The following is a 14,908-nucleotide window of genomic DNA, read 5'->3' on the forward strand; positions in this document are numbered from 1 at the left end:
AAGATGGGTGACTTATTTTTCTGAGATTTATGCTTCCCCTGCTCAACAGGACCCTGTAGATATTGGGTGTGTTGACTACAGTGCTTCTGATAAAAGTTCAGTGAAGGACATCGTTTTTACAATAGATGAAACAACAGCAGCCATCAATTCCCTGAGACTAGCGAAAGCTCCTGGCCCTGACAAGATACCGGGGGACCTGTTTAAATCTGAACCCACCATATGGGCATGGTACATAAATACACTGTCAAATGCTATAGCAGCAGGTAGTCCCATCCCAGATTCGTGGCATGGGGCAGAAATAATTCCTATACATAAGAAAGGTGATGTGGGTTTGCCAGCTAATTATCGGCCAATCAGCCTTATTGATAACCTGCAAAAGATCTTTGCTAAGCAAGTCTTAGACAGGCTCACGGAATGGGTTCAGGATAGCCAGGTTTTATCCCCTCTTCAGGCCGGCTTTCGCCCAAAAATCAGTACCATGGACCATGTTTTTAGGCTTTCATTGCTATTTTGGAAATATGTCACCTTAGACAAGCAAAAATTGTACGTTGCTTTTGTAGATTTAAGATCTGCTTTCGACCTTGTTCCGAGAGAGAAGCTATGGGAAGTCTTAAACAAAATTGGTACCCCAGGAAACCTAGTGCACTTAATCCAAAGGCTGCATGAGAATACACATGCACGAGTGAGATGGGGTAGCCAGGGGGAACTTACCGACAGAATAGACATTAGGTGAGGGGTACGCCAGGGCGGCGTCCTTGCCCGACTCTTTTCACCCTGTTTATCAATGAGGCGGTGCAAGTCATATCTGATTGCTGTAATGACGCGCCCTCCTTGAACAATCAAAAAATCCCGATCTTATTATTTGCTGATGACTCCCTTTTGATTTCCAAAACTCCTATGGGTTCAGGTCCTAATGGACAGGTTAGCTCATTCTGTGTTGATTACGGTTTGGAGCTTAATCATAATAAAACCAAACTTATGACCTTGGGTTGTGGTAATACTAAGAGATATACCATTTTCACCACGGGACCCCTCTATGTAAGGTATGTTCCATCGATTACCTGGGGGTAAGAATCAGCAATAATATGCATTGGGAGGCTCAGAGTGATAAAAGCATAGCCCTTCTATTGCACAGATCTGGGGCCATTTTGTGTTTTCATAAATCCACCACAGAGAGAGTGGTCTCTCCAGCCATCAAAATCTATTTGGCGAAGGCCCAGGGTGCTGTGGTTTATGGGGCAGAAATTTGGGGATTTTCTAATGCAAGTAAACTCTCTGTGGGGGAAAATAGGTTTATAAGATCGCTTCTGGCATGTCCTCGGAATTCCCCTCTGATCCCAATGTTTTGGGACCTTGGTCTTTCGCGTATCTCAGATGTAATTGTTCTAAGACCCCTGCTTTTTTGGGTTCGCATCTGGACTACTCCTGAACTAATTGTATACAAGGAGTCCCTCCAAGATATTCTAGATAGACCCAATGCACTTTCTATTCCTTGGCTTAAGCATATCTCAAATTGGCTTCATAATTTGGGTCTTAAAAACTTTTGGAGTCAACCTTACAATCTAAGGAGGGACCACAAGAAACACTTGAAAATAGTTTATTGGACTTATGTCAGGGAAAACTACTTGCTACATATGTCACATAGCAGACTGACATCTCAATTTCTTGATATCAAGTGGTATTCTCATCTTGAACCATTTATGGATTCAATTTCTGACCCGCTAAGCAAGAGTTTATATATTCAGTTTAGGTATGGATGCTTACCTCTTAAATCTTTTAACAGCACATGGAGTTCTACTACAATAACTGATGTATGTCCCAGCTATAATTGCACTCCAGAATCAGTAGTAAATTTTATGTTTATATGCCCCGCGTATAGGACTGCACGGTGGAAGTGGCTACGCCCAATTTGTAGGAATATGGGCATGAGAGATTGCAAAGATGCCCTACGGATTATGATGAGGGATACCTCCACTCCCCTGTTCTGTGCGGTCAGCAAGTTCTTTGCGGCCACATGGTACATACGCACACGTTATCCAAAAAACTATAATGACTAGTTCTAAGTTTTATAGTTTTAATTATTTATTTCTGACTCATATATGTCTTTTAAGATTACTGTGATTGTTCACCAGCTGTTAATGAGACTGCTAAGAGAAATACGCTTTCAGGTGGTTAAATACAACTTGCGGGGAAGTATGTTTATGATTTTAAGTATTTATGCTTTTTATTTCTGATAGCATGATAGTTGTGTCCTCTCTTTTTGAAATTGATTTTATCTCTGTATTTTTATGATGTTAATGCTTTGATGGTTGAATATAACCGAATAAAGCTGTGTATGATGATGATGATACAGTAAGCCATGTTGTTCTGTTAGAACGCTTGACAGAGATTTTAATTATTGGCCTGGCGCATGATCTCCTTTTTGAGGGACAGGGAACAATCCATGGCACTTGGGGAAGTTTACCTCTAAATCATTTTCCTTTCCATGTGTCATCATTTAGCCCTATGCTTTTTAACATCTAAGTGGTGCAGCTGGCTTATCTGATTCACTCTTTTGGGTTCGCCACAGTAGCTTATGCAGACAACACCCAGATTGACACCCAGATTGTGGTATTAGTTTCGAGTAATGTGGAGGAGGTTTCTAATAGATTTAACTGGTGCATGAGTGACATTATCAACTGGATGACAGCCAATTCTCTGAAGTTAAATTCGGACAAAACAGAGGCTCTTACATTTGGGAAGGGCACTGGTTTTGAGAATTATTCTTGGTGGCCACAGGCCCTTGGCTTTCTTCCCGAGCCAGTTTTCAGAGTAAGGAATCTTGGAGTAGTATTTGATGCTGAATTGTCCTTCTGAAAATAGATACAAAAATTAACATTCTCCTGCTTTTTGATGCTGAGATCTCTGAAGAAAGGTCTGCCTTTCATTCCTTTTCGACTTCAGAAATTGGTGGTTAATTGCCCTAGTTCTATCCAGGATCAATTATTGTAATGCCCTTTATTTGGACATTAAACAAATGGCACTCAAAAGATCCAGTTGCTGCAGAATGCAGCCACCGGCCTTCTTAAAAAATCTCCCAAAACATAAGTCGGTGTCTAATGCCTTGGTGGAGCTTCATTTGCTTCCTGTAAATAAAAGGGTCGCTTTCAAGGCACTGTGCTTAGCAGACAAAGCCTTGCACGGTGCAGGACCTGACTATCTCGCAAGGAAATTCAGGTGGTACCTACCAAAAAGAAGTTTGTGGTCCGCTGTCTCATATTCTGTTGGTGTCCCCTGAATAAAGAAAAATTCTTGGGAAGGTCATAGCTTTGTGTTTTCCACCTGACAGCTATGGAACAATTTGCCTCTGCATCTGAAAAGCCAGAGGGATCTTCTCAGCTTTCACAAACTTCTGAAATCTTGGCTGTTTTCACTCCCACTTTAACCCTATAGATTTTTTCAGTTTGTCATAGAATCCTTAATGCCAAGACGTCTTCGGGTATTCACATGCTTTAAAAGACTTCAAATCAAATCAAATCAAATCTTAGCTTGATTTCTAGTTCAGCATTGTTGGGGGTCAAAGTAATGTGCTTCAACACATTAGCCAAAGCTCTACCTAGCCCTCCAGACATAACTTTGCTGACCTGGGACAAAAAAGGTATCAATATAATTGCATTACCTTTGCTTATATTTTCAATACTGCAATTTGGTCATACAGATTGAATCGAAAGATGTTCCTGACTGGTATTCTAAGTTATTGTTATGCCTTATTTTCTTCAAAGCACACTTATGTACATATATGATGTGAATCTGAGCTGAATAGATTATTCTTTACTGGTTAGAAATTGAGGAACTTTTATTAATGTGACACTTTAAAAGTAGGCCTTTTGTTCTGCTGCAGAAAACATGGCAGAGTACCACTTGCCAAAGTTAATTGTTCACTGCTAGGCAGGTATGAATCTTTGTTATTTCAGCTGGACTGAGAGTGTACCATGTTTGTCACACCTGCCTAGCAAAGTTTTTTTTTGTTTTCAAATAACAAACTCCCAAAGGGCTTTGGTGTCATTGAATGGTTTCTCTACCTGTAAACAGCATGCATTATGTGGTGGTCCCAGACAGGAAACACTAGTGAGGTTTGCCAGGCTCAAAACAATGTAGGGTGACTACCATTATGCTCGTATAGCTCTGTGTAGGACTACCAGTCAGATCAGAGGATTCCTGCAGTGGAGCCAGCTGTGGTTCCCCTATTGGAAATCCTTCTGCGTCCCACTTTTAAATGACACAGGGGAACTGTGGGTTTGGAGAGGCAGGAGCACCACAAATTGATAGTAGTGTTACTCTGCTACCAGATTCTCCATAATCCCCATTGACTTTTAAAGAATACAGTAGGTAAGTACAAGTGGAAAATATATTGGGGGTCATTCTTACTTTGGCGGGCGGCGGAGGCCGCCCGCCAAAGTAACCCCGTCAGAACACCGCACCGGGGTCGAAAGACCGCTGCGGTGATTCTGAGATTTGCCCTGGGCTGGCGGGCGGCCGCCAAAAGGCCGCCCGCCAGCCCAGGGCAAATCAACCTTCCCACGAGGACCCCAGCTCAGAATTGAGCCGGCGTATTGGGAAGGTGCGACGGGTGCAGTGGCACCCGTCGCGTATTTCAGTGTCTGCATAGCAGACACTGAAATACTTTGCGGGGCCCTCTTACGGGGGCTCATGCAGTGCCCATGCCATTAGCATGGGCACTGCAGGGGCCCCCAGGGGCCCCGCAGCACCCCCTACCGCCAACCTGTTCATGGCGGGTTTCCCGCCATGAACAGGATGGCGGTAGGGGGTGTCTGAATCCCCATGGCGGCGGAGCGCGCTCCGCCGCCATGGAGGATTCAGAAGGGCAGCGGTAAACCGGCGGGTGACCGCCGGTTTACCCTTTCTGACCGCGGCTGAACCGCCGCGGTCAGAATGCCCTTCGGAGCACCGCCAGCCTGTCGGCGGTGTTCCTGTGGCCGGTGACCCTGGCGGTCACCGGCCGCCAGGGTCAGAATCAGGCCCATTGTCTCCCACCTTGTTCCTCAAAATTGAACTTTAGCAAATGTGAAAAGTGTGCCAACATTTTAGCCAAAATAATTTTGGTTCTTATGGCTGAGAACATGGAGCTTGAGTTTTGTCAACATGGAATGGCTTCTTCAGAGGTTAAATTTCAGATATCGACATCATAAAAATAAAATAACTTCTGAAAAGAACAAATGAAATTCCTCACAACCATCTAACAGATTGTTAACTTTGTTATTAAGTGGTTTTTACAAGGAAAAAGTTGTTTATCATTCTCTTCTTCAGGATTCTTTAAAATTATCAACAAAACTAAGTTTCACCAATCTTATTAGGATACTCTATAAACATCTGAGCCATATACAAATCCACACGCAGTGATGAGATTGTCTTGATTTATTCTACATCACTGAAATGTATCTAGTAGCATGGGTGGACACATGACCAATATAGCAAAGATATACCAATGTTGTTGTCTGATTTAAAATGTATTTAACTTTTTTTATGGCAATGTGCATTAAGAGTGCTCATTTTTTTCATGACACACCAAGTAAAACAACATTTTAAAATTCACACCTTAAATAAAGATCAATCTAGAGTAATAACTAAGTCTGTATTACTTACCTCCAATAATTCTTTGAAAAACCTTTGTCAAAGTATCTCCTATTATTATGTTGTAACTAATCATGGCTGAAAGAAAATGAATATATTTTAAAAATACACAAAGACGGCATATAGGTTACGAGTACTGTTTTCGAACTGGCTTCAAATGGCACAGCAATGCTCAATTGTTATACTTCACTTAGAAAATGTTTACACTATGGGGCATTGAAAATTATAATGCAATTGCATAAAGCTCATGACAAAGTTCAACTATAACAAAACAATACAGTTTTAAATTACAAGCACTAAGACATTTCATTTTCATCATAGTCTCAATAATACATTTCTAAATGTGCTCATTTAAAATGTTATTACGTTTTGTGCACATACTACAGACATACTGTGAATATATATCAGTTCTTCCCTTTAACACTGAATTCCAGAATATTGACATTTTCTCATCGGAATTGGATTTCCTTAAAGTTATGTATTTTCTGTAATAACATTCAATGTGGAGAATAATAGTTTCCTTGCATATTTTATTGAAATAAGGCCTAAACACCTCCCCACTGTCTTTTGCTCCATCAGATTTCCCGATCTGTCTAGCAAATAATTTCTCATTCTATATATACTCTAAGAATATAACATATTCTAATGTTATGAAATAAGTGTTATGTTTCACTTGTTTATTCCCAATTATTTACCAATATCTCTTCACTTTTACAGTATATTATAGCAGTAGCCTGTTTATGGAATGTATTTGTTCTATACAACTAAAATTCCTAATTTTCTTTTTTAAATTTTAATTCAGATAGTTCAGCATAGAATCCCATCTTATATTATGTCAACTATATTATCTATATTATGTCATAAAATTATATTTGACTAGAGTTTAGAATACATGTAGAGACATATGCTGGGATTTTTCATCTATTGTGTTGGGCACATCGTTCATTTTTTATTGCTAGGACCAACAAAACTTGCATGGTAGTTACGGGCAGGAACAAACCACATTAAGTGCCCCAACCTAAATTGAATAGGCCTCTGATGCTGTAGCTATTGTGGATTGGTGCTGGCTGGCCTACAATGAAGGAGATTCCATAAACTGAGTCGTCTGAGGCTCAACCGTGGGAGATGACGTGGGAGAAAAGAGCAGGAGGCAACCGTACAAACTGCCGAATTCCAGCCGGCTTTGGTTATTGGCCATTTGTAAATGAGGTCTTTAGAGTGGTTTAAATTTCTATTTGCTGAGTTAGATTTTCAGTACCAGGACAATGAACATTGCACACCAGTGAATCTACTAATAGTGCCCTCCACCTACATTATGGTAATTAATTTATGTCATGCAGTAAATCAATAAAATGTTTTCTAGACTTCTTGTGATGCTTATGCATATGCATGGTGGGTGTCCCACAGACAATAGATACCCAGATAGGGCTAAAGTGATGGTTGCAGCATTTAAGTTGGGATAATCCAGCATTTAATAAAATTCTAGTTTCAATAGAGGATTGGTTGTAACTTGACTTTTTAGTTTGCTGAACTTGAGGCATGCTAGCTGATGTTATATGTACTTGAATATATCAAATTATTTGAATGAAAGGTACTCTGATTAAATACTTGCATTTTTTTTAATGTAGAAAATAATGGATACTTATATAAACTAATCATTAGTTGAAAACATATTATCATAAGAGCTTAGTGTTGAAACAAGACAACACATTTGGCACAATTCACAAATTAATTTGCAAGCATAATGCTAGTTACACATAATATTGTAACCCTGCTTGGGTATTAAAAATATGAATTCCCCTTCTTAAAAAAATCTACCCATAGAATTATCATCAATGTGGAGACCATCTATATATGAAATCATGGAGGCAAGGTGTACATCTGTACTTTTGTATGTATTATTATCAAACATAGATTTCTGCGGGCGAAACATCCAACCAGATGAAACTGGATACTTACCAGATGTAAATATATGCAATACAATATTTTAATAGAACAGCTACATGAACAGACACCATGACACCAGCCACCCTCACTTGAAAACAATTACACAACTAAACACATAAGTAGCAACTCTCACCACTCAGCTCCTTGTCTTGAATCGTCCTTTTCACTTTAACTACACATCATGGCCAACACACACTCAGAAGATAGAACCAGTACCCACGATGAAGAAGAGGGATTTCACTAGAGAAAAGCCTGTCAATGTGGTAGCCAGGATGTTCACTAGTGTGGGCAACTGTTCAGTCTGTCTACACTGACCCTCAGGGCAGTGATGTGCATGATTTGCGGCACAGTTCACTGACATGGTGAATATTATGGGGAGGGCTTAATAGATAAAAGTGGCTAGATAAGACAAGGCATTTGCAGGAGAAGTAGACCATGATACAGACAGCAATTCGTACCCCTTGGGCCGACATGGACCACATTTCCAATGCACATTATCAATAGGCAGCCTTTCTGGACCTCTTGTAGGTCATGAGATCACAGATACTTGAATAAATATCACTTCTAGACAATTCATTTATTCAAGCTAAGCATGCTGCTGTGACCCCCAGATGTTTTTCCTACATACCATGTGGAGTACATCTCCATGTTCCTACCTGAATGATCCAGACAGCACTCCACAGAGCAGGCTTAGCCCTCATGTGTGCTCCATTCCCCACATTTTCCACTTCCCTAAGGCTTATGCCAACCACAACCACCCAGGAAGTGTCCACTCATGTAAGTTGGATATGGCTATGCAATTGCCATCCTTGGGAGGAATACATCTACATACAGTTGGACCGGGACAGAAAATAGGCCCGGGCACCAAAATTAAAGTGGCTCCTTTAGTGAATTGGTTAGCTAAAAAGTGGCCCAGGTTTGGAAATTGGGGCAGTTTTTTAATTGGAAAGATATGCTGCAAGGTATGGAGGACTGCATGGATTTGAGCATGCAACAGGCAATGTTTGGTTTGATATTATAGAAATCAATAGTTAAAACCAGCTCAACAGACCATAAAATAGGCCCACAAATAGCCAAATAAACACAGCCAACACACTGACCTGTCAGACAAGTGTCCGAATACCCTTCTGGCCAGTCCACCCCTGCTTTCAAATCCAGCAAGGGAGAGACGTGGTAAAGATCAGGGAGTAGACCCTCATCTCAACTGGCTCCTGTTAATCCATCATGGGCAACTATGTGCCTGACCAAAAGCAAATCATCAAGGCTAGAATGAAGTTTCCACAGGATAATCTGGAAGTGGTGAGGGACAAGGATAACAGATAGCACAACATGGTCATGTGACTCTTCCAAACACTTGTGGCCAATAGTCTATTGAGCCTACCTGTAGGACCCAGTCATGTGCTGGAGTACCTGGATCAGTGGGGCATCCCGTAGAAGACCCCACCAATCACATAGACAGCAGGTGAGGATGTGTGGTCCTGACATCGAATGAGGAACAGTTTTGAATAGCTAGGGACTGGTCTAGTATACACAACCCTTAACCAGATGTTATAGTTTTTTTGTCACTGAAGATCACCATTATGACGTGACAGTGACCTACACACTTCCAGGTATGTGAATGAATTTAATTTTTATCCTACGTATCAGTGCCTATCCCCTATTTACTGTAAGACAAACATCCATAATACTGCAAAGAACAGAGTCATGTATTCTGTGATCAGCTATTGTGGTCAATATGTGAGACTTGTGTGACATGCATGTGTGTGTTTGCTGTGGTGTGTGCCCAATGTGACACAGTGCCATAAAAGAAATGCCTCAACAGATTCCAGGTCTGACCCAATAGTAAAACAAATGTAAGTCAGAAGTCCACCACAAGTAAATATGAAAGTTCAACATATATTTATGTTCCTTAATTCCCTAACTGCTGGGCCTTTTTCCCTTTCAGTGCTTTGAGATAGTTTGCACTTAGGATTCTATAACTTTTTTCCACATAAGGTATCAATGCCAAATTTGTGTCTTTTTTCCCAACATCCTGGGGATTCTACATGTACCCAGGATCTGTGGATTGCCTGTAGGGAACTGAGAAAATAGGCAAAATAAAGCTACATTTGATGTTGTTTTGGGAGAAATAGGAAAAAAGTGCTCTGGATAAAAGTGTTTGCTTTTTCCCCTAAAAATGGAATCAACAAACGGTTTGCTGTGCTAAAGTCACCATGTTCAATACTTACAGGAACATGCGGAGCTGAATAAAAAGCCTAGGGGCATATTGATGAGAGGGTTGCACCACATGTGCACCATACAATGTGGTACATGCTTGACACAAACCTTCAAGTCAGATTCCTGAAGCCACGCAAAGCAATTCTGTGTGGCTTTGAGTGGCTTAAAAAATCTGGAGTAAGGAAACACACTGCAAATTGCTGGGATGCCTTACTATGCCCAAGGTAGGAATTCCATGGGCGTCGCAGTGGGTGTTCCCATGTAACTCCCATGGATTTTGACGCATTACCAGATTTAGAAGGACTTGTAAACCTGGGACTAAGCGATAATCTTAAGCCTCCTCAGGAGAGGTGTAACAAGGAGAAATATCTTTATTTCTCCTCATGTTTTCCTCTATGTGTGCTGCATTCTGCAGCACACATAGAAAGAAGAAAACGCCTCTAGGGATTGTTTTTATGCAGGAAGGTGTCCCTTCTTGCACAAAAACAATCCGGTATGTAACACAGGCACCTGTGCACCATGGTGCAAGGGTGCCTGCATTGGCGCTATGCAGGCAATTGTGTGCCAATGCAGGGGGAAAAGTCAAGAATGCTCTATATGTCTTAAATCTGCCACATTCCTGCACTTTACTAGTGATGAAGTGCTGCACTGCACTGTGCCACTTTGCCATAAACATGCCCCAAAGTTTTTTTCATTGAGTTCTTAGTATAGCCCAATTTGTATGGTGAAATATGCAGTGTGAAAAATGGGTATCAGGGAAACCCATATATTTCTGAAATGGGAATAAGATGTGGAGTTCAGGAGCAGTAGTTATTTATACCTCTCTGAGTTTGTGGGTAACTACTAGCATAAGATTACAATGTCTTCTTTGTTACACACTGACTTACTATCGGAAGGCACAAATGCAGTGAAATGCAACTGATAATAACAAATGTTCTACTATTCTATGCTAAAACAAGTCTTTAAGAGGAAATAGGCCAAAACACAACATAGACATTTCACTTTTTTCCACTCAAAAATTACCCTTTTCCCCAGTTATGGCTTTTCGACCCTAGCTCAGTCGACACCTAGGGAAACCTAGCAAAGCTGTACATTTTTGAAAACTGGACACCTGGGAGAATCCCGGGTGGTGTGACTTTTATGACTCTTCTCGGGTTTATTTTACCCAGTACCCCTCGCAACCCTCAAACTTTGACTAATATAACACATTTTTTTCACATTTCTGTGATGGAATGATCTGGAATCTGTGGGAGTTACAAATTTACTTCTTCCAAGTATCCCCACAATTATCCTGCTAAAAAGGGTACCTCACTTGTGAGGGTAGGCCTAGTCCCCATAAAAGGAAATGGCCCAAAACACAACATGAATACATCACATTTTTCCCCTCAAAGCTAACCCTTTTTTGCAAAGTAGGTAGCACCTAGGGCAACATAATAAACATGTACATTTTTGATAACTAGACACCTAGGGGAATCCAGGGTGGGGTGTCTTATGTGACTCTCACCGGGTTTGTTTTACCCAGAATCCCTTGCAAACCTCAATCTTTGACTAAAAAAACTGTTTTTTCACAGTTCTGTGTGGAAAGTTCTGGAATCTGCAGAGAGTCACACATTTTCTTCTAATCTACATTCCCCCAAGTCTCTCGATAAAAATGGTACCTCACTTGTGTGGGTAGGCCAGTACCTGTGACAAGAAATGGCCCAAAACACAACATGAATGCTTCACATTTTTCCACTCAAAACTGACCCATTATATGCAGGGTTGGCAGCTGTGAATTTTCGGCCCTAGCTCAGGTGGCACCTGGGGAAACCTAGTAAACCTGTATATTTTTTAAAGCTGAACACTTTGGGAGATACAGGATGGGGCAATTTGCATGGCTCTTAATATGTTTTTGTACCCAGAATTCCATACAAACGTTACAATTTGACTAAAAAAAAAAAGCATATTTTCCTCATATTTCTGTGATAGAAAATTCTGGAATCTGTGGGGAGCTGCATACTTCCTTCTACCTAGTATTACCCCAAGTCTTCTGATAAAAATGGTACTTCACTTCTGTGTCGGTATGCCGATACCTGCAACAGGAAATGGCCTGAAATGCAACATCTAGACATTTTTTTGCAAGGTGGGTAGCTGTGAATTTTGGGCCCTTGCTCAGAAAGAACCTACAGAAACACAGCAAACTTGCATATTTTTGAAAGCTAGACACCCAAGGAAATACAGGGTGGTGTGGCTTGCATGGCTCTCACTCGGTTTTGTTACCCGTAATACCTTGAAAACGTTACACTTTAACGGAAAAACATTTTCCTTATATTTCTGTGATGGAAAGTTCTGGAATCTGTCGGGTGCCACAGATTTCCTTCTACCCAGCATTACCCCATGCCTTCTGAAAAAAATGGTACCTCATTTGTGATAGGAGGCCTAGTATCCAAATCAGGAAACGGCTCAAAATTCTACATGGTTATATACCATTTTTCAACTCAAAACAGACCCTTATTTGCAAGTTGGGTAGCTGTGGATTTTGGGCCCTAGCTCAGATGGCACCTAGGAAATCTAGCAAAACTGTACATTTTTGACAACTAAACACCCAGGGGAAGCCAGGTGGGGTGACTTGTGTGGCTCTCACCAGGTTTTGTTACCCAGAATTTGCTGTAGACCTCAAACCTTGACTTAAAAAAACATATTTTCGTCACATTTCTGTGATGGAAATTCTAAAATCTCTGGGGAGCCACATATTTCCTTCTACCTAGCATTCCCTCAGTTCTCCTACTACTAATGGCACCTCACTTGTATGGGTAGGACTATTACCCATGACAGGAAACAGCTCAAAATGCAACATGGATACATCACATTTTTCCACTCAAAACTGACCCTTTTATTGCAAGGCTGGTAGCTGTGGATTTTGGGTCCTAGCTCAGCTTCCACCTAGGAAAACCTAGCAAACCTGCACATTTTTGAAGGGGTGACGTGCATGGCTCTAACTATGTTTTGTTACCCAGAATTCCTTGCAAACCTCAAACATGGTCTAACAAATATGTTTCCTCACATTTCTATGATGGAAAGTTGTGGAATCTGTGGATCCACACATTCCTCTTGTACCCAACATTTCCCCAAATCTTCTGATAAAAATGGTACCTCACTTGTGTGGAAACATTCCAAAGCCCAACATGGCTACATGACATTTTTCCACTCAAAACTGACCCTTTTTTTTTTGCAAGGTGGGTAGCTGTGGATTTTAGGCCCTAGCTCAGCCAGCACCTAGGGAAACCTAGCAAACCTGTAAATTTTTAAAATCTAGATACCTTGGGGAATACAGGGTGGGGTGACTTCAGTGGCTCACACCAGGTTACACAGAATTGGCTGCCAACCTCAAACTTTGACTAAGAAAACATATTTTCCTTACATCTCTGTGATGGAAAATTCGGAAATCTGCAGAGGGCTGCACATTTCCTTCTACCCAGCATTACCAGAAAACCACTGATAAAAATGGTACCTCGTTTGTGTGGGTAGGCCTAGCACCCGTGACAGGAAACAGCCCAACATGCAACATATATATATATATATATATATATATATATAACATTTTTCCATTCAAAACTGACTCATTTTTGGCAAGATGCATAGCTGTGGATTTTTGGCCTTATCTCAGCCGGCACATAGGAAAATCTAGCAAACTTGTAAATTTTTTAAAACTAGACACCTAGGGCAATTGAGGCTGGGGAAACTTGTGTGGCTCTCACCAGGTGTTGTTACCCAGAATTCCTTGCAAACCTGACAAAATAAAACACATTTTCCTCAGAATTCGGTGACAGAAAGTTCTGAGATCAAAGGGGAGCCCCAACTTTCCTTCTACCCAGCATTCCCCCACATCTCCTAATAAAAATGGTACCTCACTTGTGTGGGGGGGGGCCTAGTGCCTGCGATAGGAAATGGCCCAAAATGCAACATGGACACATCACATTGTCCCATTCAAAACTGACCCTTTTTTGCAAATTGGGTAGCTGTGGATTTTGGCCCCTAGCTCAGTCGGCACCTAGGAAAACCTAGAAAGCCTGCATATTTTTGAAAATTAGACAACCAGGGGATTTCCAGTGTGGTGTGCCTTGTGTGAATCCCATGAGGTTTTCTTACCCACAATGCCATGCAAACCTCAAACTGGCCTGAAATCATGTATTTTCCTTATATTACTGTGATGAAAACTTCCAGAAGCCACAGGAACGCACAAAATGCCCACAACTAGTAGGACCTAGTGCGAGTGACTGGTACAGATCAAACCAAGGGAGGGGACTCTCAAAGACCTCACAGAAATGTAAGGAAAATGCATGATTTCAGGGAATGTTTGAGGTTTGCAGGGCATTGTGGGTAAGAAAACCTTATGGGATTCATGAAAGGCACACCACCCCGACACCCCATTGTTGTCTAGATCTCAAAAATGTTGGTGGTTGGTAGGTTTCCATGGGTGGAGGCTGGGCATGGTCTCAAATCCCGCAGCTAACCTTATTGCTGCTCTCTCCACATAGCACTTTAAGGACTTTTGTGTCAAGGTCTCTTGGCCCACACTCACAAGTGCAGTACCATTTGTATCAGAAGACCTGATGGAATGCTGTATGGCAGGAAATATGTGGTTCCCCACAGATTTCAAGAGTTTCCCTGACAGAAATGTGAGGAAAATGTGTGTTTCTAGTCATAGTTTCAGGTTTACAGGGCATTGTGGGTAAGAAAATGGCATGGAATGCATGCAAAGCACACCACCCTGGGTTTCCCTGGATGTCTAGTTTTCAAAATTACCCGGTCTGGTAGGTTTTTCGAGGAGGCAGCCTATCCAAGCCAAAAACGTGCAGCCCTTCACCATTGCAAGTGGGATGACATTTGGGAGTTAGCCAAACTCTCCTGTCCCATATGTAAAAACAACACCAAAAAGAATAAAATGTCTTGTTGTTTGCCATTAGGATGGGATGCTTTAGTCTGAAGAGGAGCTAAAAGACTGTTGAGGTTCTAGGGGTGAAGCTGGGGCCTGATGTTAGGATGGGCAGGACCCACTGCATTATTTTATTTAAAATATATATTTCTGTCATGCAGTGGGCTTTCTGTCACACCTGCTGACGGCCCCATGGAG

General features: G+C 41.4%; 1 protein-coding gene across 1 annotated transcript in view; it reads right to left on the reverse strand.

Annotated features, from left to right (window-relative positions):
- The window catches only part of SLC38A11 (solute carrier family 38 member 11), a 454,649-nt gene that overhangs the window by 326,085 nt on the left and 113,656 nt on the right, over positions 1-14,908 (reverse strand). Inside the window, exon 4 of the mRNA XM_069221362.1 lies at positions 5,644-5,709. Coding sequence (XP_069077463.1) covers positions 5,644-5,709 — 66 coding nt within the window. The remainder of the gene's footprint in view (positions 1-5,643; positions 5,710-14,908) is intronic.

Source organism: Pleurodeles waltl, chromosome 3_1 (genome assembly GCF_031143425.1).
Source record: "Pleurodeles waltl isolate 20211129_DDA chromosome 3_1, aPleWal1.hap1.20221129, whole genome shotgun sequence".
Classification (NCBI taxonomy): Eukaryota; Metazoa; Chordata; class Amphibia; order Caudata; family Salamandridae; genus Pleurodeles; species Pleurodeles waltl.